Here is a 26954-nt window from a genome sequence, read left to right on the forward strand (position 1 = left end):
AATGTAAAGGCTTGGTTCTGCATGGATGCAACATTTTTGTCCACCCAGGACCATAGTACACTCAACGTAACTAATTTGGTTTTATGGTTTGTCAGCCACCATTGTCAATGGCTTCCTATATTATATGAAACCATTAGGCTTCACTCATTGTAGAATTATGTAAAGAACAAAGAATACTGGTACTGTAATAAAAAGTGAGGAAGGATGAGAGAAATAGGAAGAGAGGAGGGCAGATAGTGTAAAAGAATGACTAAAGGAAGAACTAGGCAGCACTTCATAAAGCGAGGGACTGATAGTTACCACCACCTACCTAGTTTGGGGATATGTATAATGGTTATTCCAGTGGGGCTTTGACCTTATGAGAATCGTGAAGGAAGGCTGAAAATGACACCATGTTATGAATCTGTGATGTTGAAGGCAAACTGCTGACTGCTGTAAAGTTTCTGATGGCAGTGAAGCATATAAGGGTACACTGATGCTGAAATGAATGATTCCATATCACTCAGTGAGGTGATAGAAATGTTTTGTCTGGGTCCAATGATATATGAGGGAAGCGGAGTGGCACAAATAAGAAAGGTGGCTGAGCACTGAAGTTCACTTGGGAATGGAAACAGACTAGGGGAGATGAGAGTACGGGAGTTTATGTATGAATGCTGTTTAAGATAAGGGTGTGAATCTAAGTACAGGTATAAAAAGTGGGGACAGAGGGAATGGGATAGTTGAAGAATACAGTTAATCTAATCAATGTGTATTCTGGCTAAAATGCAGTACAGTATAGATATTAGTGAATAATGCTGAATAGACAAGGCTTGTTCAGAAGAGTAAAAAGGTTCAAGTATGTGCGTAGATGGTAGCCTGGCTATGGTTACTAAATGGAGTACACCCATGTATGAAGCTAAAATATTTATAGAAGGGCAAGTTGCACTCTAATTTTGTTGAAGACAGAGAGGATGATAATGCGTGGGTAATCAGAATACTTGAATAAATCAATCTTTTGTTCATGTGTCTTGGCCCTACCCATCCCATTTATAACGGTGGGGACCTGAGAACATGTTATTTTGTAAAATTCAATCTTCTCCATCTCTAGTTAATACAGTTATAGGATTATCTATTTCTGTTATGAAATGCGATGGGCGCACAGTTTTTAGGAGGCATATTATCCGTTAGGCCAAATAATCTGGTGCTGGATTTTTTTTTTTTTTTTTTTTTTACAGTTTTCCCTGTGTCGGATTGTGAGAAAATACTAAGAAATTGCGAAATAATTAGGCTTTGTTGAGCATGTGAACTTATCATAATGTATGTTTGTGACAAATTTTATATGCTTAAATACAGAGTGTAGTGGTGATTATTAATAAGATCAGAAAGCGTTGTGGTATATAAATAATTGAGATGTGAGCCTTGTGTGGGGAACTACTTGTGGCAGCGGACGAAGCGGTGGCGGAGGGTGGGGTGTTCAGCGGCCTAGCTCATCCAGACGCCGAGGTGGGGAGCACGCTTCTTTAGTGGCCTCCGTTATTGGTGTGTTTGTGATCGTATTGTTGTGCAACACAACGCAACTATGTATTGGAGTGGTCTAAGGTATGTAGTGATTTCTGTCTGACTATGTATTTTATCAGTAAATAGTTTATTCTCAGAGGAATCCATGAAAATAAAAGGTAGACCGGGACGTCCATGCGTGCGCAGTAATATGGTTATTGTCCATGCGCACGCCAACTTGGCGTGTTGTAAATACTTGTTATAATTGTTATAAGATACAAGTGAAGATGCTGATGTACAAGCTTTGATCAGGAAGACTGTAGACTATCATTTACAGACCAAAGCAAGGCTTGTGGAAGCCGATAGGCAGCTGGCCGTGTGGCAGGAGTTTGAGTGCTCGTGGTATCGATCAAGGCATGGGGATCCATTATTCCATATATTAGTGGACACGGTTAGCCTGCCGGTTGTATCAGTATATAATCTCTCAAGGGAAACACTGGAAGCGGTAGGACTAGATTATGTTGTTCGGTGGATCGTTTTTATCCATCGTTTAAGCAGAATACAAGGTAAACTATGGTGAATGGGATCCCGTTTATATGAGCCGTCATTGATCAGACGACCACGGCCATATGTATTAGGCCTGATAGGTTGATGTGTATGAGTTTTATGCATCTTTTAATGCATAGATATCGGGCTTGGGTTGGTTATATTAATCTTGGATTTAGTACTGTGTTGGTGTTGGAACTTTAATTGATGTTGTGTACAGTTTAACCATATAAGTAAGTTATGTAACCTAATTTTATACCATTTAGTTATGTTGTCTAATTCAGTACACATGTTAGTCATCTACTGTTATGAGTATGCTCGTTAGATTTTGGTGTATACAGTAAACCCTCTATAATTCATATTAATTGGGGGGAACCCTATGTCAAATTATCCAGAAATCCGAATTATTGGAGCTCATGCTTGCCCCTATCCCCAAATCACACCCATGCTCACTAAAACATGGCTGTTTCACAAAAACATTGAACAGTACAGTATATTATTACTTTATACTCAAAGAGTGCACAATACAGTAAATAAAATAGTGTCAAACCTTGGTAATGAAGTCTTACAACACAGTAGTAGAGTACAGTACACTTAAATGTACCGAAGGTACTGTACAGTTCTTAAAAATTACATTTATTACTACACTTATCACTATAAAAACTGTTCACGTCCACTTATCACTGGAACCCTTTTCAGACTTGTCTCACTTTATTTGAATTTTTATCTGAATTAAAATTATTTGTCTGGTGGTCAAAAAGATCCGAATTAGAGAGGGTTTACTATATATCTGAGGTTTAAGACACCAGCAGTTTGCTTGTCATTTAACCCCTTGGTCCTGCAGACATCTTTTGGTGAATTTTTACTTGTACAACTGCTGTCAGGCACTAAGTGTTTTAATATTTTGGGGTAATGTTAATGGGAGAAAGGGGACCTCAGATATTTGCAGTAAAAGTTCCAAACTATCTATCTATCTATCTATCTATTGCCAGACACCTTAATCCCGTTCGGGGTGGCCACAAACAAATCGCGTCCACGTCGCCCTGTCCCCTGCCATTTCACTGCCCTGCTCCCAACTCACACCCCCCCCTCTCATATACCTCTCCACCCCATCCCTCAATCTCATCCTCGGCCTCCCCCTCCCTCTTCCCCCCTCCACCTCACTCACATACACTCTCTTCGTCAGTCTTTCACCCTCCAAACTAATAACATTAAATAATTTTCATTGCTTACATTTGGTAGTATTCATCATTAAAAATGAGTTAATGGCATTTTCATGCAAATTTAAAGTAATTGGTGAACTTTAGGTGAGTTGTGGCAAACCTCTCCAGTAAGATGTCATTAACATTATGGTAGTTTAGTCAGAACTGGGCCAAATGCACGCACTAAGGAAGATAATTTTATTATTTTGGTCCAAACGTGAATGGCTACATATTAGTGGTTATACATATATACCCTCTGTAGAGAGTGAGAGAGAGTGCCTGATTTTTTGCTTTCATTTGTTGCCGGGAATGACAGTTGGCATAACTGGTACCCCTCTCCTGGCAAAATGATTGAATTACAAGTACGGTATTGTAATTCTAGGGATTAACCTCCCAGACTCCACTTAGCCTAACCTGTACCCTGAGCAATTCAGTTCTAACCAGAACAAATGCCATTCTTTCATCTGAAAAATGGGAGCCAGAGTGGAAATGTGCCTGTTATTACAGTGTTATGGCAAAACTGAGTTGGCAGGCAGCAACTTGGCCAGTAATTGGCTAAATAAAGTAAACCGTTATGTCCATGCTACCAGTTGGCTTGGTTTAAAAATGTTGTATGTTGTTGATTTCTGATGGATGTGTGTTAAAAGATGTTGGGATAAATGTGATCTAATTATAGACCACTCCCAAATTAACAGATCAGGTATGGGCTGAAGGAAGAATTATACCCCCTCCCCCCAAAAAAAAATGGATAAAGCAGATTAAATGTTGATACAAATGGGAGTTGGGTAAATTTTTATACTTGTTAGTACACTGCTGAGGTTGTGCAGAATATTTTTTTGGTGTTTTTTAATGAGATTTGAGTTATTTTGACCTTCATTTTGTTGGAAATGCTTCATTCTGCCTCTTTTCCAATCATTAACCTTGACTGGATGAGGTGGTTAAGTGAAGCATTTCCAACAAAAAACGAAAGTAAAAATCAAATCGGATCAAAAACCACCAGAAAAATATGCCGCACAACAGGTTTACGTAACCTAACAGACCTAACCTAACCTAACCTGCCGCAGCAGAATACCTACCTTAGAGATATGATGGTCCAGTACGAGGGTCGTCTGGGTCTGTAGAACAATCTCGTGGTATTATTAGTTTTACCTCACCCATAACCCCCAATTTCCCCCTTTTCCAGTAGGTTTGCAGGGCTAGGTGAAAATGCCTAATAACATGCTATTAGAAAATTCAATATCTCTGTAAATATTGATTTGCAATTGGGGTTATGGGGTTCCATTAACATTCTTAGGTATCATACTATGCGTTTGTGGTGGTAATATCCCTGAACTGCATATTGGCAAGTTGTAAAATAATACCGGGAGTTGAACTTGCAAAACCTGCCAAAATCTCACGCCTTTGGAGTGATTTGGACATTTTGGTGTAAGGAAATGCATTGACTGGTGAGTCATAAATATTTCCAGCATAGATTATGTTACCCTCAACATGGCATACCAAGATGGTGCTCTTTCAGTTTTATTGCCATTGTGAATGTAAACAAGATCAGTTTTGTAATGGAGTATGCATGCATCATTAAGTATAAAATAAAAGAATTAAAGCTTCAGAGTGCTCTGTGACAGCTAAAGCGAAGAAAGGTCTTGGTGAAGAATCCAGAGTACTAGGTGCTTCCTCTTGGTAACAGTTACTTGATTTTTACCATTTCAGGTGGAAATAAGCAGTACAGTATTTGCTTAGAAATATCAGTCAAAATTGTTCAAAGTACAGTACATACAAAAATTAAATATATTTACATAACCAAGGCTAGTCTTAATTTAGGAAGTAGATACACATCTTGGTACAGTACTTGCTCAAATATAAACACCCACAAGCACAGCGATTGGGTGAAACTCGACCATTGCAATTTATGTGACATAATATAGTTTTTCTCGATTTAATTTATTGTACTTCCTAAATTCATGGGTTAACATGGCTGTGCAGAATAAAATTTTACCAGTCCTTACATCACACAGATGCTATGCAGTTTATCATAGGAGAACCCCAAATATTGAAGGTCGTACCTAATCTCACCAGTTCAGAGTGTCTCAAGCTGAGTAAACTAATAGGAAGAAAGAAAAAAATGCAAGTAAAAATTGGTGTTATGTTAGAACAACATATATAAGGATTTTCAAAGTACTGGACCTAAAATTTAAGAATACAGGACCACAGTTACATAACTATATGAGCTGTAGCAATTGTGCATTCGGCAGGGAATATGGATGTACATTATTTACCTTGGTATTCTCTCTCTCTCTCACACACACACAAACAGATTGTGGGTGTGCATGTAATCTTTAGGGCCACACCAAGAGCTTTTTAAATTTAATTTTAATTACCAGTAATTATTTCACATCATTGCTCTCTCTCTCTCTCTCTCTCTCTCTCTCTCTCTCTCTCACTCACACACACACACACACACACACACACACACACATGAGAGCAGTGATGTAAGGGATATGACAATAAATTTGGGGGGATGGGAGTCAGATAAGTGACAAGGATATAAAATTCAGTGCTAGGGTGGCATGGCTGGGCAGGCAACCAGCCACAGAAATGAAAGATGCAAACATACTTGTGTGTGAGAAGGTTAATATCTTTGGGGTGGGGGTGGGGGGTAGATATGACAAGCAGGTTCCTGCACTCCTATGACCAGTGCAGTATCCACTTCTGTGACAGATGCAAGCACAGTGCCAGTATTGTTCCACACAGTCACTTGACTACAGTAGTTTGTTAATACTGGTACATAATGAACATGGGTCACTCCCACAGCCTTGAATATTAAGCCATGGTTGCATGAAAATTTGATGTTAAGGGCTAGGAATGAGTCCTTTGTTTCTTGTCATATCAGTCCTTCAGTCTGACCTCACTTTGTCCTCAAGTAAGGTAAAAGGGATTAGGAGTAATGGTCATGTAAAAAAAAAAAAAAGACGTGGAGTATGAGATGGCAGTGAACTGCACACTTAAAATTTTTGAACTTGCCCCAAAGAACTGGTATCAATTTTGATGCCAGTGGTAGTTTGTCATACTGTGTAAACATTCATTGGTAATAACATCAGTTCCTGTAAATGTATACCTTCCTGAATATTGGTAAATGACGTTATAGGTAATTAATAATCAACAGGTCGTAGGAACAGAGTTGAAGTACTCATCTTTGATGAGGTGAGAACCATTCACCTAGCTATGTAAAGCCTTAGATAAAGCAAAATAATTAGTACTACAGGGCTTAAAATCATGATCAGTGGAATTACAGTATAGGTATTCATGCCTTCGGTGCCAGTTGTTCCTTCAGCAGTGTAGACATGATCATGGATGTTTTTGTTCATAACATTGTGTAGCACTTCATTAATTAGTGAATGATGGTAAGTGTAGAAGAAAAGGGAGCAGTTTAAAGGTTTTGTACATACAGAGGGGCTGTCTATCATTTGTCAGCTGATAGATTCGAATACTAATCTGTTGCAGTATTGATGGGTAAATAGTGAACAGTACTTTTATTACTACAGTTTGTCACATAAACTTACCATAAATGGGCAGAAGGATCATGTTACACCAGTTCTGGGTTAGTGACCTTTTGAAACATGTTACTGTAATATAATGTGTAGAAATACAAGTTGATTTTCTGATCTTTTGCAGTGAGTGGGTTGGCGAGTGCAATTTTTTGTCTTCCTAGAGTCAGAAGTTAAAACTAGCCAGAGCATTGTTTTCTTTACTGTTCAGCAAATTTAGTGGCAGAAACAAATTTTATTATTTTCTGGATTCTACTTTTCCTTTCTGCCTGACAGTGCTGCCGCCAATGCTGCAGCAGCATACCAGACTGGGCAGACTGGGTATCCTGTAGGTCACACTCCTACGGGCACCTACACTACCCAGCGTGCCGCCGGATCAACTTATGACACTGGATACCAGACGGCTGCTGCAGCTGCTGCCACTCATTCGACAGCTGCCGGAACATACCCCAGTGCTGCTGCATCAGCCACCTATGACTATGGATATGGACGCACTACTCAGACAGCAGCTGCAGCAGCGGCAGCTGCATATGATTCGTCAAAGACCTACTATGCGCAGCCTTCATCAGCTACTGCTTATACTGGTGCAGACACTCACTACCACAGTAAGATGACTAGTGTATACCTGTAGTGTACTATCACCTTGCATAATCATATCATCTTCATAATGTACAGTACACTAGTTGACTTGTGGTGAGCAGCAGTAGGTACAGTACCTTTTATGTATATGTTGAATGATTTATTTATTGATTTTTTAATATTACAGTAGATGGTAATGGTAGTCCTGGTAGTTCTTCGTGTGCCTGGATTCATTGGTGGTTGAGTGGAAGCAGATCTGGTTATACATCCTGACAGGTGTACAGTAATTGTGTTCTTGCAAAAGTAATCGAAGGCTGAAAATTTGCAGATACCATCCCTTGCAGAGAAAGTTGAAGGCTAAGATAAAGATTTATTCATTTTGAGAGGCTTGCATACACATTGCATTGGAAAGACCTAGAGGTTGTAGGTGTAGATCCCATTGTTCTTGTACATAGACTTTTAACACAAAACACTGGCTCTCCAACAAAACTTTTCCACATGTTCTTTTTAGTGTACATTCCAATGGCTTTCCCCACTTAGTGATGAATTTTTACGTGCGGTAGCCAATTGCATCATTAAACCGGGGTATAAAGATGTAATTGGTTAGGTAAAACCCCATCGTTATGTTGGGTATCATATATGGGGGTACTTTTAACATGTAATGTGGAACGTTTACCAGCCTTGAGTTTCCCCCAAACCAAGTCCAAAACCCACCCAAATGAGCCTCAAAACATGTTTAAAGTCAATCTAAATGGCCTAACAGCTGTCAGGGAAGCAAACCTAAGCCTAACACCTGTAAATAACTCAATAACACCAAGTAAAATGTCTGAAAATTGTCAAATATAAGTTTGGGAAAAATTAAGCTTAGTAAAGTGTACATCAAAATGACAATGTTCTCCCCACAAGTGGCTAAAACGCATGACCTACGCCTAAAAACAGTTCATAAATCAACCTAAACATACAATTTTAGTGTAAAATATCAAAACTGGTAAAAAACTAAAAACCCATAATTAAACCAGGGTTTGGCCATCGCTAGGCGGGGTATGGTGGTATTTCTAGCCCCATTGTTAAGCCGGGGTATCTCATCTAGGTGTATTGTTTATTGAGGTATTACTGTATATTTATATCCTACCACTAGATGGTTTTATTCAGCAGAGAAGAGAGAGCCATTGAATTAAAGTGATTGCTGTATAAATGAACTCAAATGTTCATTTTTGCTACTAGTTGGTAATTTTGTACAGCTCAGGAGCAAGCTATGAATTGGAGTGATTACATAAAGCTTAACTCAGATCATGCTCACTTTAATCTGAACTGTCATCATGAGACCGTTCCCACATTAGACCAAGTTTACTAGTGTTAACTCTGTGATTATGGTAACTAAAAAAAAAAAAAATTGCTTCCAGACAGTTTTATTTTAGCTTTTCATATAAATAGGTTGATGAATTAGGGTGGTTGTGGCCATTTTTCTGACTTTACATCTTACATCTTTTCTGTTTGTTGATTTAGGTAAGACATCAGGCAAGTCCAGTTTGAATAATAATTCATTGAAGTTTTACTGAACTGAAAAACATGTGTGGAAGTTGATCACCATTTTCTATGATAAGGTGCATATTGAGGGATATAGACAGGAAATTTGTGATAGGGATAGGTTGGCATGGTTGTTTCTAGCAGAGGTGAGCGTAGTGGGTGCAAGAATTATTGTGGCATAAGTTTATTGAGTGTTGCAAGGAAGGTATATGAAAGCATTATTATAGAGAAAATAAGAGACATATCAGAAGTCCTAGTGAGTGATGAACAGGGTGGCTTTAGGAGCGTTAGAGGATGCGTGGATCAAATATTTGTGGTGAGGCATAGTGGAGAAGGCTTGTGAGAAGGACTATAAGGTGTTTATGGCATTCATGGATCTGGAAAAAACATATGACAAAGTAGACAGAGAAGGATTGTGGAAGGTTTTCCACATGTACTGTGTATTGTAGATTGAAAGCAGCTAGGTGCCATCAAGAGTTTTATGATGGAGTGAGGCATGTGTAAGGGTAAATGGGCATGTAAGTGAATGGTTCACGATCATTGTGGGCATGCAACAAGGTTGTGTGTTGTCCTCATAGTTGTTCGATATAAATATGGATGGGATGATGAGAGAAGTAAAAACACGAGTATTGGAGAGAGTGATGACGTTTGTAATGAGTGGTGATGGATGGAATATCTCAAATTTGTTGTATGCTGATGATGCAGAGCTACTTGCAGATACCAGACAAGAGCCTGGTAGACTAGTGCAGAGTTTTGCTGATGTATGTGAGAATTGTGCCTTGAGAGTAAATGTAGAAAAGAGTAAAGGGATGGTTATTAAGAGTGAAGGTGACTCCCAGTGTGATGTTACAGTGAATGGAGAGAAACTGGAATTGGTGAGAGAGTTCAAATACCTGGGTACAGTGATAGAAAAGAGAGGAAAATGTGCATAAGAAGTGGAAAGTAGAGTGACACAAGGAAGGTAGCTGATGCAGTGAAGGCCTTGATAAAAAAAGAGACTTAAGTGTTGCAGCTGCATGAGACTTACATGAAGGAGTGTTAGTGCCAACTTTAACGTATGGATGTGAGACTATGATGTGGCATGAAAATGAAAAGTCAAGTGTGAGAGCGATGGGAATGAGGAATGTATGTGGAATACAGGGAGTGGCGAGTATACGAAAAAATGTTATTCATGAAAGATGCAGTGAGGAAGTCTGTGGGCACCAGAATCAAAGAGAATGTACTGAGATGGTATGGTCATGTGGAGAGAATGGATAATAGTATGGTGAAAAAGGTATATCTGAGCGAGTTTGAAGGAGGAAGGAGGCAAGGTAGGCCTAGGAGAAAGTGGAGGGATATGGTGGATGAGTGTGTGAGGAAGAAAGGTATGGAAGTCGGTGAGGTTAGGGGACTGACAAGAGATCGAGTTGGCTGTATGAATGTTGAGAAGTGCATGATCGGGGATTTGGCACCCCTTTTTAATGTGATAGTGTTAGGATTGACTCTGTCGGATACGTTTATGTGAAGCTACAGAATGTGGTAAAAGTTTTTGTTGTATCAAATAGAGCCAGGATTCCGGGGGCTTGAATGATGAGTGAATGAAAGCATGGCCCATTAGAGTGGGCTAGCTTAGGCTGTTTGGACGTTTCTACTCCTGGAAAGGAAGTCCAGATGATGATGATGGCTTATTTTTGTACAAGTGTGGGATGTTGGGTAGTTAATTGGCTTAGGGTTCTATGCAAGTAACACAGAAAGGCTTGTGCATGTGGGGCGATCGAAGTTTGTTGTTCACAGAACATCACTTTGAGAGTATGATGGATGGGTGGGGATAGCCTTCTTGCTTGACTTGTAATATACAGTCCACAAAATGTTTAAATAGTTAGTCGTCTCCTTCTGCAAATGGACACAAAGTGACCATTAGTTCTGTTGCCATTTACTTTTCTTTTCACTGTTTTGTACCTCTGCAGTCGTGATGGAGGCAGTAACTGATGGGATGTTAGGTACAGTATACAACTTTAAATACTGACCCCTATGCCACAAAAAAGGGAAATCATCTGAGGGTAGCAAGGATAAGCACAAGTTATAAGTAAGAAGTGTTAATGGTTCCCTGGCAGTTGATGGGTAGGTGGTAGTTCCTCTTAATTTGCATTCTTAGTTTAAAGATGTGTAGATTGAAAGTACAACATGATCTTGTTAATCTTGATTTTACTAATGTAGGTAATTCTAACATTTTAACAGCATGCAACACGCAGAAAATACTCTGAATATGGTATGTATCAGTATAGTTAATCTTAGAGTAGTGGTGGTGACTGTCATTCACTTATTTGATGTAGGAATGCCTACTTCTTCCCTCACACTTATCATTCTGTGTCTGCTCTCCTCTCATCTTTTTTCTCCCATCTGTTCTGTTACTTTTTATTACTCTCTTTCCGTTTCAGGTGGTTTTACTTTGTGACAGGCCTAATGGTTTCCAGTAAGCCAGGAAACTATAATGCAGGCTGGTAACCATAGAACCAGAACATAAGTGTTCTCTACATGCCAATAAGTGGGATGGTGGGGGGTTAGGTCCCCTCCCCGTAAAACTACTAACACAGAGACAAATGGCCATCCCTTATGGGATTATAGCGTCTTGCTATAGATTGATAATCTTACAGTACTATTCTGTTGCTAAATTCTACACCTCTTGGGAAAAACTTGGTGTAATGAAATTCAGTATAGGGAGCATACAGTACAGTAACAAAATTAAATACACAGAATACAGTATTCCAATATTAAAGTACTTAACCTTTTATTCCAAGGTACTTGGTGACAGCAGAATGATGTTAATAAGGAAGTCCTTCAGAATGTGAAGGATACAGAAAGTCCTGTCATATTCCCCCCCCCCTTCTCTCTTTCTCTCTCCCTCCCCCTCCCTCCCTCCCCCTTGGTCGGGTCCATAGTAGTTTTGAGGAAAATTTCCAAGTTCCATTGCAACCTATTAAACTGATTTGCTTGTTTCCTGGAGTTGACAGTATCAAACATATGGAAATTTTGGTGCAAAAATATCACTGACACACAATGAGGACTTACTGTATGGTATGTTTATGAGATGTGAGGATGGAGTGTTGCTGTAATATGTAGGTTCTAGGTGATATATATATATATATATATATATATGAAATTTTTTCAGACAAAGCTGCATACACCAATGCAAGTGCATATACAACAACCTCGCGACAGACAACACCTGTGGTGACTCCTAAGACCAGCTATACTGGTACCTACCCAGGTGCTGCTGCTGCTGCTGCCACAGCCACTTACAACACATCACCATATGCTGTTCAGACCACTACTGCCAACAAAGGTGAGGCTTGGATGCTCTTTAGAACTGTTGGATACGAGAACGTGTTTAGGATATTAGATGAAAATGGAATTTAGTAGCAGAGGTATTAAAATGGTAGAGTTCAGTACATCAAAACAGTACCAGCCAGTGATGTATTCCTCCTTTGAGGTGTAATGATGTGTGGATAGACTTCTGTAAATAACTACATTGGTAGTAATACTGGTTTTTCAATAGTCAGGTGGTTGGTCTGGACAGAATGCAAGGTTTGAGATATGTCAGATAACAGTAGTGACTTGAAGTATCAGTATATCAGAGGTAAATGAATAATGTTTTTCAGCTGCAGCATTGCCTGTGTACATGCAGCAAACATCCCAGCCAGCTGCAGCTGTTGCTGCTGTGAAAACTCCTGGGAACACATGGCAAACCTTTAAGAAACCAGGGACAATGCAAGGAAAGACCCAAAAACCTAAGGCTCCTCCCAAACCTCAGCAGCTTCACTATTGTGATGTGTGCAAAATCAGCTGTGCAGGACCCCAGACATACCGTGAGCATCTTGAGGGACAGAAGCACAAGAAGAAAGAAGCAGCTGCAAAGGCTGGGCCAACCCCCTCACGGCACGGTGCCTCTCTGCGCTGTGAGCTCTGTGATGTCACTTGTACTGGTGCTGATGCTTATGCTGCTCACATTCGTGGTGCCAAGCATCAAAAGGTCAGCTTTATTATTTATCTTCTGTATACCATTGCAGTTTATTCTTTCCCTGATAATGTAATTCATGAGTTCATTTGGGTTCAGTGTTTGTAGGAATTGCATAATTTTGCCTAGGTGCTGTTATTGCTGTTAAATCTTTGATGACTTCAGTACTGTATTTCAGTGTAATTCATGGTCTGGTCGTTTATTTGAATGCAGAATCCTACTCTGGTTTTAACTGACACAGTGAGGGACTCTAATACAGTTAGCTGAATCCACTGTCATTAGAAACAGATTTCATTGTATACTACAGCATTTTTGTTAGCTGCTAACTAATGCATGATGAACTTCTAGGATCAGAGTAAGATTTTGGTTTTACTGTTTTACTTCTTGCATTATGATACAGTATTGTGATGCAGAAGTGTTATCTCCTAACCTAATGAATGATGAGCTTTTAGGATCAGTTTAAGATTTTGGTTTTGCAGTTCTTTGTGCATTAGTATACAGTATTGTGATGCAGCAGTGTTAATCTGTTACAGGTCGTGAAGCTACATCAGAAACTGGGTAAGCCTATCCCATCAACCGATCCAGTGGTGGTGGGAGGGACAACCAAAACCTCAACCACCACTGCAGGATCAACTGTTGGAGCCAAAACCACAACCAGTGGTACTGCAGCAGCTCCCACTGGCACTATGACGGCATCTGCTACTGCTGCTGCCACTGATGGGAAGAAGGATGATCTGAAGGAGGATCTTTTGGACCTGAAGGAGAAGGATGTGGAGCCAGTGGGCCAGGAGTATATTGAGGAAATTAAGAATGAGGAAGGTAAATGTACTGTCAGAGATGAATGTACCTCACATGCCATCTATGTCTGCTTCACTATTAGGGCGTGTCTATCACTGTCCTTCGTGACACAGGAGGAAGGTTAATGTGCAGCCAGACAAGTTTGGCTGCATCCCACTGGTTGAGATTATCTTTAACGAACTCTGCCTTCCCTCATGCTAAATGGTGTATTGCATAAATAGTCAGAAAACTGGTGATACTGGGGTGGGGAGGTTGTCAGGGGAGAGAGGTGGATATTTGTACTGTTTGGGACAAAGGTTTGCCTACTATTTTAATGTTTCACATTTAGGGCCTGTCTGACATGAGTTTTTTAAGGTATCATAATATAGTAATCACTTGATTATCTGGACATGCTCCATATCCAGACATTAGGCCTTGGCTCTATTTTGTCTGTATCCGAACATAAAATTTCCAACTTCGCCAGTTGGGTGGCCCACAAATTCAAAAAATCGGTTGGGCAGCCTACTAACCTCTCTGGCCGTGTGTGGGTAGTAGACTGCATCCCACCAGTTGAGCAAAAATGGCCGTCCACTTCCTTACTGAACGGTCAGTCCCCCAGCCACCTGGATCGTTCTGATGCTTCCAGCTAAGCGCAAGTAATGCGAACCCTAACCAGCAGTCTGAGCAAAAATGGCCATCCGTGTCCATACCAGCTGATCAGAGTTGCCTGGCTGGCCTCTTGAACCGAGCTGAGGGCTGGGAAAAGAACATGACCGACCAGATGAACAAGAATAGCCGTCCACCTCTCTACTAAGTGATCAAAGTTGCCTGGCCTGCCTGTCGAGCCGAGCTGCACACTGGTATAAGAACCTAACCTACCAACTGAGGAAAATTGGCCATCTGCCTCCCTGCCAAATGGTCATAGTCGTCTTTCCAGCCAGAAAAGACATGGCAACGCTGTGTTCAGGGGTGGGTACTGCATGTCCCCACTCGTTGTCCAGCTCCAATGGTTGGAGGAGGAGTTTTCTTTCATTTGTTAGGTGATTACTAGTGATGGGCAATACCAGTGATTAAATTTAGATACGATATGGATTACTTTGTTGGCCAGTATCTGTGAGATCAGTTAACAATACCGATAGCTTGGTAGTGTCGTAATTAATACCTTTTCAGTCTGATGAACTTCCAAAAAATTTTACAAAATTGCTCACGGGCTTATAATGGGTTAAAATAGTTATATTGCCACAATTTTAGGGGAATGTACCAAAACTTCCATTCAGTGCATTAATAAGTCTACATCACATCCCAGTGAAATAGTATTTTTGAAAATATGTCTTCAGTTAATTGGAAAGTCTATTTTAGTACTCATAGTAATCAATACCTTGCCACCAGTATTGATACTTTCAAGTAAACAGTTAGAATCGGAGGTACCGATATTTTGTTATGGTATCAATATGGTCACCACTAGTGATTACGTTAGCCACTACTGTATACCTCACGGGATTATTGTACACCAGCTGGAAGCTGGCACATTTTGATGCCTGTCCCCCGTTGACTGGGTGGTACCATATGTACTGTATAGTACAATACAGTCTATCTATCTATCTATCTATAGCCCGACGCCCTAATCCCGCCAAGGGTGGCCGCAGACAAAACGCCTCCAAGTCACTCTGTCACCCACCATTTGACTCCCCTCCCCCCAACTCACCCCCCCCTCCCTCATATACCTCTCAACTCCATCCCTCCACCTCATCCTCGGTCTACCCCTCCCTCTCCCTCCCTCCACCTCACCTACATACACCCTCTTAGTCAGTCTTTCATTCTCCATCCTCTCCACATGTCCAAACCACCTCAGTGTATTTCTCCTAATCTTTTCAACCACATCCACATCTACCCCACAACGTTCCTTCACTTCTTCATTCGTCAACCTGTCCCTCCATGTCACTCCACATGCTCCTCTCAAGTAACTCATTTCCACTGCTCTCACTCTTGACTTGTTCCCCTCTTGCAAGGTCCACGCCTCGCTTCCATACGTCAGGGTAGGGATCACAATACCATCATGCAGTGACTTCTTAACTTCCATACTCACCTCCCTATTTCTCATCACTGCTTTCAGTGTGCCAACAACCTTCCTTCCCTGCTGTACCCTTTCACGTACTTCATCCCCCAAAGTTCCATCCTTACTCATCACACTACCCAAGTACTTGAATGCACTCACATTCTCCATATCCTCACCATCCAACCTCACTGCACACTCTGTGACTTCATTCCTCTCAAACACCATAACTTTACTTTTGTTTACATTAACTTTCAGCTTCCTCCTCCTACACACTGTCCCAAATTCATTCACCAAACCTTGCAACTCCCATTCATCTTCACTCAACAATACTGTATCATCAGCAAACAGCAACACCGGAAGCTTCCAAATCTCACCCTCATTCATTAAGGCCACCCCCACATCCACTGCCCTACCTTGTACCTCCTTTACGACCCCATCCATATATATATTAAACAGCCAAGGAGACATTACACACCCCTGTTTCAGTCCCACATTGAGATCAAAGAACTCACTCAGCTCACCATCCACTCGCACCGTAGCCCTAGCTCCCTCGTACATACTCTTCACAGCACTCAACAATTTCCCCTCCACTCCATATATTCTTAATACCTTCCACATACCTTTCCTATCTATTCTGTCATAAGCTTTCTCCAAGTCCATGAAGGCAGCGTACACTTTCCTTCCCTTCTCTAGATACTTCTCCACTAAACATCTTAGAACAAATATCTGATCTACACACCCTTTTCCCTTCCTAAATCCCCCTTGTTCTTCTCCAACTAGCTCCTCTGTCATATGCCTAACCCTATCAATGAGTATTCTACCATATATTTTACCAGTCACACTAAGAAGGCAAATACCCCTATGGTTACCACATACTTCTCTCTCCCCTTTTCCTTTGTAAAGAGGAACAATTATACCTGATTTCCAGTCCTCTGGAACCCTTCCCTCTTCCCAAGCCAATCTACACAACTTCCATATCCACTCCACAACAATCTCACCCCCATACCTAAGCATTTCACCACACACTCCATCAATTCCTGGGGCCTTTCCCAGCTTAATCTTCTTCATCGCCTCCACTACTTCCGACCTACTGATCTCTTCCTCCCTCCTCTCATCTCTTCTTCTCCCAGCCATTCCCCAACCACTTATACTCACACTGCTCTCACTCTCTACATTCAACAAATCCTCAAAGTGCTCCTTCCATCTCCTCAATTTCTCTCTCTTCTCCACCAACAATCTATTATTCCTATCTTTCACTCCCCTACTATTTCCCCTTTCACACTGCATTACTTTCTTTACCTCCTTCCAAAACAATTTCTTACTCTCCTCCATTTCACACTCAGATTCCTCCCAAACTCTTCATCCACTTTCTTCTTACTCTCCTTCACCAGTCTCTTAACCTCCCTTCTCCTGCTCACATATACCTCTCTCTTCTCTCTCTCATCTTCTCCCCTACCTCTACTCGCCAACCATTCACCATATGCCTTCTTCTTTTGTTCCACAGCTCGTTTCACCTCATCATTCCACCATGCTGTCCCTTGCACACCCTTGCATCTCCCCTCCTCACTCCACAAACCGCCTCACACGCTGCGCTTATCTCTTCCGTGAATATCTTACATACGTCTTCCACCCCTTCCATCTGCTCTAGCTCATACCTTCCCAATCTTTCTTCCACTATGCTCTGATACTCTGTCCTCTTCTCACTATCTTGCAATTTCTCCACTCTTCTCACAGGAGCTGCTTCCTCCTGTCTTCCCCTTCGCCTCCTCAACCACTTTCTTTGCAGCTCTACCTTGGCCATCACTAAGTGATGGTCCGAGACTCCATTCCCCCACCCTCTCCACACCCTTGCATCCAACACTTGTCTTCTCATTCGCTCATCCACACACACGTAGTCTATCATTGCCTTTCGTTCAACAAGTTCACCATCCATCCTCCTCATTACTCTCCATGTATACCGGTGGATCATCTTATGACGAAAGTAGGTGTTGGCTATTGCCAACCCCTTACCAGCACAGATGTCCACCAAAGCACTACCATTCCCATCTACTTCCGCCGGCACACCCCACTGACCAACCACTCCATCCACTCGTACATTCCCGACTTTGCCATTCATGTCTCCAATCAACAGCACTCTCTCGCTCCTCTCAAACTTGTCCATACATGCTTCTACTCTCGCCCAAAACTCATCTTTCACTCTTGCCACTCGATCCTCTGTTGGAGCATACACACATACAATCGCCCATGCTTGTATACCTACTTTCATCCTCACCCATACAATCCTTGCACCCACTGTTCTTTTTGCAACCTTCGTCTTCATTTTTTTAATTGTGGATTTTTTTATGTTCATGCATTGTTTTCATTATTTGTGGATATTTTATGTTTTGCGTTGATTTCTTTGAGTCTAACATTATATTAGATATTCCCATGTGTGTTTTGATATCTAAGTAATTGAAAGACAAGAACAGTGCTACAATTAGGAGGGATACCGTACACATAGATAGGGTATATGTGGATTTGTTTATTAATTGTTTTCTCTAGCATAATGTTGGATATTCCCATGTGTGTTTTGATGTCTAAATAACTGAAAGATGGAAGAACACTGCCACAATTAGGAGGGGGTACTGTACATGTAGGTAGGATATTGCTCCATATTCATGCCGATGGCTCTGTTAGGTTGGATAAGTGAGGGATTACTGTAGTTAAAGGAAGGTATGTTGCATTTGGTAAATTTTACCTCTTTACTAAGATCTTATGCAGTGTCTTGAATGTTTTTAAGCATTCATTATGGAGGTGTCAATCAAATTAAAGTTGGTAGTGAACTAGATTTTATTGATTTAGTTTTAATTTTTTTAAACAAGGTTATGAAGGATTTGCATATACATTTCTGTTAAGCAGTCCCATCTTTGTATGTAGCTCATGCTGTTATGAAGAGTACAGGGCATTGAAAATAAATGTGTAGGGCCTGCTTATAGATGTTTCTGTCCACTTAGTGGCTACCCATCATTCAGCATATTGCTGTCCCTTATCTAGTCCTTTACTAAGTACTTAAAGAAATACTTTTTCCAATTTTTATCTTACTGATGCAGGAAAGGTAATCAGCTTCAACTGCAAGCTGTGCGAATGCCGGTTCAATGACCCCAATGCCAAGGAGATGCACATGAAGGGCCGGCGACACAGATTACAGTATAAGAAGAAGGTTAATCCAGAGTTGGTGGTGGAGGTAAAGCCTTCCCTCCGCCAACGCAAACTCCAAGAGGAGAAATTGAGAAGGCAACAGGTACCGGTACATCAAAAGTTTGCTTGTGTTTGTGTTATCTTAGTAGTAGTGGTGGTGGTGGTGTATATTTATAGTGTTCTTCACATGACGTGGCTTTGTTAGTTTTAGTTGCATGAAATGTGGTCGTAATGATTAAATGCGAATAAAAATTATTGTATGTTTGTGCAGTATTTCACATGACATTGGTACATTTGTTTGCTTCAGTTGCGTGAGGAGATGTGGCGGCGGCGTGAGGAGGAACGCATCATGGAGGAAGAGGAGAGGTGGTACTGGGAAGAGAGGCGGCGGTACGAGGAGGAATGTGAATACCTGGACTGGTGCCGGCGCTACCCGAGGGGACCACCGGGACCCCCTCCCATGATGCCACCCGGGATGCCACGCCCACCATTCATGCCAGGGATGCCACCCATGATGGTGAGAAAAGCGTTTGGTTGGGTTCACACAACTGCAACTCATCTTTGTGCTGCTCTTTTGTTTTAAATATCATGCAGTATAGTACAAAATTATTGCTTTGTACCCATTTTGTAGCATTCTGAAGCACTTTTCTTTTGAAAGGGTTTTAGTTAGTACTGTATTAACACTACCTTATGCATTTAGCTTATAGACAGGTATAAGAGATGCTGTAACTCTTACTGAAAAACATGTATATTAATAATTTTCTGTCCTTTCCTTGGTCCCTATATTCAGTGTTCATGCAGCAAAAACTTATTTAATTATATTTCCCCAGCCAATGCGTCGGCCAGACTCCAGTGATGACCGGCACGTACTAGCCAAACATGCAGAGATCTACCCCAAAGAGGAGGAATTGGGTGCTATCCAGAAGATCGTATCAAACACAGAGAAGGCATTGAAGATGGTGTCAGATTACCTAGCTGAAGTTGATGCACCAAAGGAGCAGCAGATCAAACCCAAGGCCAAGAAAGAAAAGGAAGACGAGAGTAAAGATGATGATAAGAAGGATGGGTAAGAGACTGCAGCAAGGTTAGTACAGTAAAACCTCGCTATAATGGACTAATTGGGGCCAAAGCCATTCTGAAAAAAAGCAAAATTCCGATAAAAGTGACATCCGGACATCCCCTTGCTAACCCAGACTTTTTACGATATATTAGACATTAGTCTGGATCGCACCAACAGTTTTTAAACTGTTTTCACCACCATTGCTGTACTGTACTGTATTATACATTCACTACAATAATCAAATTATATATATATACAGTAATAATACTGTACTCTACTCCAATAAACATGTCTCTACCATATCGTGATGAACATAGCTAAAGTGGTCAGGCAGTTCGGACTGCTTCTGGCTTTATCGGACTTTTTGTGACATATAAGAATTTAATGTGGTAGCTCCTTGATTCCGATTAAAACAAATTCCGGTCTATAGAAGTCCATTATCGAGGTTTTACTGTACCTGATAAGCATGTTAATTTTTGCATCAAGCTCTCAGTACTTGAAATGACAAAAATTGCTCACCTGTTAATCTCATTGGCAAGTTTCCCTCCAAATGCAGTCCCATTTTTAAGGTATAAGTTAGTGTTAGATGAGGAAGCCTGGAATATGAAAGGTAAATTGTGTTGACCTGATTAAACAACACTGTGCTGCAGCGAAAAAACTAAAACAATTATACTTTTGACACAGAGACAAGAAGGAGGATGGTCCACCGCGCATGCTGAAGGGCGTGATGCGGGTGGGTATCCTGGCAAAGGGACTCCTACTCCGTGGGGATGCCAGTGTACAGTTGGTGGTGTTATGCGGTGACAAACCCACCAGAACGCTGCTAGACAGAGTGGCTGATAATCTACCCAAGCAGCTGGCTGTGAGTATTTTTTAAATCAAGATCGTCCTGACCTTTTTTTTCCCCACCAGAGGGAAGAGTGTTGTAGGATCCAAAACTCTGACCACTTAATGTTTCATGAACTTGGTATAATGGCAGAGGGTGTGCGGATCAAATATCTGCAGTGAGACAGATAGTGGAGGAGGCTTGAGAAAAGGACTATAAACAGAGAAAAATTGTGGGAGGTTTTGTGTGTGCATGATGTTGATGGTAAGCTGCTAGGTGCTGTTATGAGCTTTTATGATGGTTGTGAAGCATGTGTAAGGGCAAATGGCAGGGTTGAAAAAAAATCAGATTTTTTTTTTAAATCTGATTTTTTTTTTTTTTTTTTTCCAACCCTGTTTGTGCTTTGGGAATTCTGTCAAAAAAGTAGGTCTTTTTTCCTTCCGCTTGCTGCAATGCACCAGAGGCTAGCACTTCTTAATATAGGGGAAGTCATTCACAGTCAAGGTTGGAAAAAATATTATATATATATATATATATATATATACTGTATATATGTGCTCCAATCGGTTTGAGCCGGTGAAGGTTTATGTCCAAGGGGTGGTTGGGGTTTATTGCTCACGTAATGCCACTCAGGGATGAGTGAGGCCGGTCACTCTCATCTTAAATGCCAGGACCAACTTTCCTAGCCCCGGGCTCCTACGCTTCTCATGGGGCAAAGTAGGATTAGATGATGGATGGATGGATATATATATATATATATATATATATATATATATATATATATATACATACAGTACTGTATATATAAACATACATATATGTATATATATATGTGTGTGTGTGTGTGTGTATATATAGTAAGACCTTGATATAACGGACTTCAATTGACCGGAATTCACTTTTATCGGACTCGAGGAATGGAAGATGAGTGGTAGCAAGGAGGAATACTTGGCTGCCAAGCGTAGGGTTAAAAGACAGGTATACAGGGTGAGGTCTGAGTCATAGAGACTTTTACTTGATAACCTAAATCACGGGGAAAGGAAAAATATGATATTTAAGGTGGCAAATCAGATGAAGAGGGATAATTGGGATATTGTAGGTGAGCAGTGTGTGAAGAATGATGAAGGAAGGGTAGTGGTGAACAGTGAGGATATTAAAGATGCATGGAGAGAGCATTATAGCCGGTTGTTGAATGAGGAGTTTGACTGGGACAGGGAAGGTTTGGAGCCAGCAGATCCAGTGTTTGGCCCTTGACCATTGATTGATGCTGCTACTGTGAGTGAGGCAGTAGGCAGCATGAAGGTGGGGAAGGCAGTAGATGTGTCTGGGTTGACTGCTGAAATGTTGAAGACCTCAGGAGATATAGGGGTGAGGTTAGTCACTGACCTGATAAATATGATTATTTATGAGTGTGTTGTCCCAGATGATTGGCTGATGAGTGTAATTGTAAATGTGTATAAAGGGAAGGGTGATGCCCTGGAAAGAGGAAATTATAGAGGTATAAAGCTTTTAGATCAGATAATGAAGGGAGTGTAATTGTAAATGTGTATAAAGGGAAGGGTGATGCCCTGGAAAGAGGAAATTATAGAGGTATAAAGCTTTTAGATCAGATAATGAAGGTAATGGAGAGAGTTTTAGAAGGTATGAAGGAACGTTGGGGGGTAGATGTGGATGTGGTTGAGAAGATTAGGAGAAATACACTGAGGTGGTTTGGACATGTGGAGAGAATGGAGAATGAAAGACTGACTAAGGGTGTATGTAGGTGAGGTGGAGGGAGGGGTAGACCGAGGATGAGGTGGAGGGGTGGAGTTGAGAGGTATATGAGGGAGGGGGGGGTGAGTTGGGGGGAGGGTAGTCAAATGGTGGGTGACAGAGTGACTTGGAGGCGTTTTGTCTGTGGCCACCCTTTGCGGGATTAGGGCGTCGGGCTATAGATAGATAGATGATTAGAGAAAGAGTGAATATTGATGAGATGCAGTTTGGGTTTATGCCAGGTAGGGGGACCGCTGATGTCATATTCATTGTTCGACAGCTTCAGGTAAAATACAGTAGAACCTCTCTCATTCGGACTATATGGGGGGAAGGGTTGTCCAAATTAGCAGATTGTCCGGACCATCAGGGTAATCTCCAGTTCATACCAAAAACTATCTACATATGGTATGTTTGTTAATTATTAACATATGTGGCATATGTCAACCCTACGTAACTGCAAAAGATAAAAGGATACTAAAATAACCAAACTAATCATGTACGATAGTTTTGTATTGCATAATTTACAGGTAAGGCCATGACAAGAAACTAACCTACATTTTAAATTGTAGTAAGTGACTAAGGCCCGCATAGGCAAAAAAATAATTCATTAACTGTAATATTTGGAATAAGAATAAAACTTATGTAGGCAAAAAATGCATTGTCATCTTTGGCATATTGATAACACCCATATGGGCAAGAAGCTAATGTTTGATGTACAAGTAAAGCACATTTAAGTACAAAAAATAATCTACAGTAATCACTAAACACTGCAGAATATTCTTTATTTTGTTTTTGTTCATTTGGAAAAGACCTTTGACAGAGTCCCTAGAGAGGTGGTGAAGTGGGCAATGAGAGAGCTTGGCTTGGAGGAGTGGCTGGTTAGGGTGGTTATGGCTATGTATGTGGGTGCTTGCACCTAGGTAAGAGTGAATGGAGGTTTGAATGATGAGTTTTCCATGAGTGTTGGTGTGCATCAGGGGTCAGTTTTGAGTCCCATGTTGTTTATCATGGTACTTGAAGCCCTCTCACTTGACTTTAGAAACGGACTCCTGTGGGAGATGTTGTATGCTTATGATTTGGTGTTGATTGCAGAGAACGAAAGGGAGGCGGAGGAAAGGTTTAGGAAGTGGAGAGATGGTATGGGGCACAAGGGCTTAAGGGTAAATGCAGATAAAACAAAAGTGATGATATCTAGGGTTGGTGGCGGTACTGTCAAAGAAGAGGGAGAGTGGCCATGTGCAGTTTTCCACAAGGGCGTGGGAAGCAATTCTATCTTGTGCGGTGTTTGTGATAAATGGGTGCACAAGAGATGTAGTGGTATCAGAGGAAGACTGCGAGATAATGCTGATTTTATGTGCATGGTGTGTCGGGGAGAGCAGGTGGAGATTGTCGGGCGTGAAAGGATTGAACTTGCTGGTAAATCTTTTGAGTGTGTGGAAGAGTTTTGTTATTTGGGAGACATGTTGTGTGCTGGAGGTAGGGGTCGAGCTAGCTCTGTGGCTAGGGTGAGAAGTGGTTGGAAGAAGTTCAGGGAGCTCTTGCTTCTTCTGACATTGAGAGGGCTGTCCCTACATGCTAAGGGGTCTTTGTATGCAGCATGTGTTAGGAGTGTAATGCTGTATGGTAGTGAGACTTGGGCATTAAAGGAGGAGGATATTCGCTGGCTCAGACGTACAGAAATGACAGTGATTAGGTGGATGTGTAGTGCGTCCCCGCATGCAAGTTCCGGGGGGGCTGGGTTTACGATGGAAGAGTTGAGAGGTAGGATGGGACTGGAATGTATTGGTGTTGTGATGAGGAGAGGTAGATTGAGATGGTTTGGACATGTGGAGAGGATGGGGGATGATAATCAGGTGAGGAAGGTGAGAAGTGTTAATATTGGGGATGGGGTTATGAGGGGTAGACCAAGAAAGACGTGGGACGAGGTCATTAAGTGTGACCTTTGTTAAGGAACTGGACAGGGAGGCTGCAATGGATTGTGCAGCGTGGAAAGCTGCCATTAGGTGACCAAGGCCGACGCATGCAAGCATGTTGGAGCCTTTAAAAACGAAACGAAACGATAGGCAGAAGGAAGAGGAAAGAGTGAAGGAAAGAAAGACAGAAGGAGTGTAAGATCACCCATTGGCTGAAGGAAGAGAAAAGAGTGAAGGAAAATGACAGAAGAGGAAGTAAGTATGGAGAGCTGCCATTAGGTGACCAAGGCTGATGCATGCAAGCATGTTGGAGCCTTGAAAAACTAAATAAAATTTGATATGATATTGTCGCTTTCAGTTCCCTCCCAGTTGTACTTTCACTCAACCCCTTCGTTGCATGAGTGGGAGGCTTGATAGGGGCCTGGCAGCCACCAGTGATGGCAAGTGAAGTTGAATAGAAAATCAGCGTTCCCACCCCTCCCATGTCCTATGTTAGACTGGCATTGTTACACATCTGCCTCCTGTATGCATCATGCTCTGGGCACCGTAGAAAGTGGGAATTACAGTGACGGGAGATGCAAAACATCTCTGTCCATCACCCAAGACATCCCGAACACCTGTTTTTGGATGGCATTGTCTGTGATCTGAGCTGTAGGTGTTAACCACTAATCATACAAAACCCATTTTCATAGTATATAGAGGACTTTCCCTGCCCCAGTCCCAACTGTTCATTAAGTTTTTAGCCCATCTCACCTATTTAATTGCTCACTCAACCCATAACAATGCTATGGTTCAACAGAGGTCATGAAGATGATAAGAGTATTTATTATTACTGTAGCTGCTCATTGATTTAGATTACTGATTAGTGGTATTATGCATCTTGAATATCACGGGTAAGACTAGTTGTTTTGAGTAGTCTTAATGTGTTAAAGGTACATAGAATTCTTATCAAAATGTTGCATAGGTTAATGAAGCTTAAATAAGCTTGATGTTTTATTAAAGAGCTTTAATAAAAGTCATTCATTCATTCATTTATCATCTATGCGCACAGTAATTGTTTGTATTATCCTTAATCATAATACTGTACATCCAAAAAATTTAGCTTTTCCCTGAGATACACTTAAAAATTTGATCCATCAGTAACTTCAAAAATTGTACCTTACCATGAAACCATTTTCAACAAAAGTGCAGTACTGTTGCCCATCAGAATCTTTTCCTATGGACTTGTGACATGAGTCTCTGGAATCCACAGCAGCTGACACTGTTGACATTGGTTAATAAGCAAGTGAAGTCATCATTGTCATTTGCTGTGGATTCAACAGACTTAATTTCTGAGTCAGTGGAGGCAAAATTAGGAGAGATGAAAAAACTCTTGTTGATGATAGTACATACCTTGAAAATTTTACTTTACCTCACTAAATATTTTGAAAGTATGAGTCAGATCACACTGGGTGCTTGGTGGTCTTGTGGGTTAAATTTGTTTTGGCACTCGTGTCTGTTTTGGTTAATCTGTGAAGGAGAGTTTCAGTTTATTGCTTTCATAATATGCTGTGGGTGAGTGATTACTTGAGCCTAAAATGTCTGAACAAAGTAGACTAGCCCTGGCCCCTCGTAGTTCTAGTAGGGCAGTAAAGGATTGGATATTTAGATAGACCTCATCTGTGGTAGGTGGGGATGCTCACCGTCCACTCGATCAGTGTAGTGCTGCTCTCAAGTGTCTGCACTTTCCTCTTCTCCATCCTCCTTTTCTTCCATCCTCTTCTGTCTTTTTTATTCCTTCATTCTTTCCTCGTCCTTCTGCCTATGGGTGACTACACTCCCTCTTTTGTCTGTCTTTCCTTCATTCTTTCCTCTTCCTTCTGCCTGTGGGTGACTCTACACTGAGTGACAAGCCAAATGGATTCTTAAACACCAGGAAACCGTATACTATGCTGGGTTGTAACCATATAACCAAATTTTGGCACCTGGTGGTTTATTGGGTAATTACAGCTCTCCAGTCTGATTGAGCCGGTGAAGGTTTATATCCACGGGGTGGTTGGGGTTTATTGCTAACATAATGGCACTAAAGGATGAGTGAGGCTGGTCACTCTCATCATAAGTGTCAGGACCAACTAGGCCAGCTCCAGGCTTTTATGCACCTCATGGGGCAATGTAGGAGTGGATGATGATAGACCTCATTACATACGTTAAAATATTGATGTATGTATTTAGGTTGTGGCGCCCGAGGACAAATATGATATCCAGCGTGTGGTTGAAGAAGCTGCGTTGGTGGTGCAAAATATCGGGGAGCAGCGCATCTCTGTCAATATTACCCTCACCTCCCCGATTATGCGGGAACAGCTGTTGCACGACGGAGGTAACTCACCCCCCCCTCACCCCACACCCCCTCACCCCGCCAGCACAGGTTAAGGAAGGAAGTCTTTTACATGGATTGAGTACATTATTCTGTCTCTTTGTTTTTTAATTTCCTTGTTTTCACATCTTCTTCACTTTTCTTCAGTTTTATAACCTTGCTGCTGCTGCTGCT

At 41.3% G+C, this 26954-nt stretch overlaps 1 protein-coding gene across 6 annotated transcripts in view; it reads left to right on the forward strand.

The window, feature by feature from the left end:
• The first annotated feature begins 1481 nt into the window (after nt 1-1481).
• Zn72D (Zinc-finger protein 72D) overlaps nt 1482-26954 on the forward strand; it is a 37087-nt gene continuing 11614 nt past the window's right edge. For 4 of the 6 annotated variants that reach the window (XM_080276040.1, XM_080276041.1, XM_080276043.1 and 1 more), the window contains exons 1-10: nt 1482-1578; nt 7043-7371; nt 12021-12194; nt 12511-12881; nt 13400-13685; nt 18789-18985; nt 19184-19393; nt 19707-19942; nt 20621-20798; nt 26639-26783. In XM_080276040.1, coding sequence (XP_080132166.1) covers nt 1559-1578; nt 7043-7371; nt 12021-12194; nt 12511-12881; nt 13400-13685; nt 18789-18985; nt 19184-19393; nt 19707-19942; nt 20621-20798; nt 26639-26783 — 2146 coding nt within the window. In that variant the 5' untranslated portion in view covers nt 1482-1558. The remainder of the gene's footprint in view (nt 1579-7042; nt 7372-12020; nt 12195-12510; nt 12882-13399; nt 13686-18788; nt 18986-19183; nt 19394-19706; nt 19943-20620; nt 20799-26638; nt 26784-26954) is intronic. The other 2 variants (XM_080276042.1, XM_080276045.1) reach the window with 2 other exon arrangements.

Source organism: Coenobita brevimanus, chromosome 63 (assembly GCF_032717465.1).
Source record: "Coenobita brevimanus isolate Jiangsu-jjx chromosome 63, ASM3271746v2, whole genome shotgun sequence".
Classification (NCBI taxonomy): domain Eukaryota; kingdom Metazoa; phylum Arthropoda; class Malacostraca; order Decapoda; family Coenobitidae; genus Coenobita; species Coenobita brevimanus.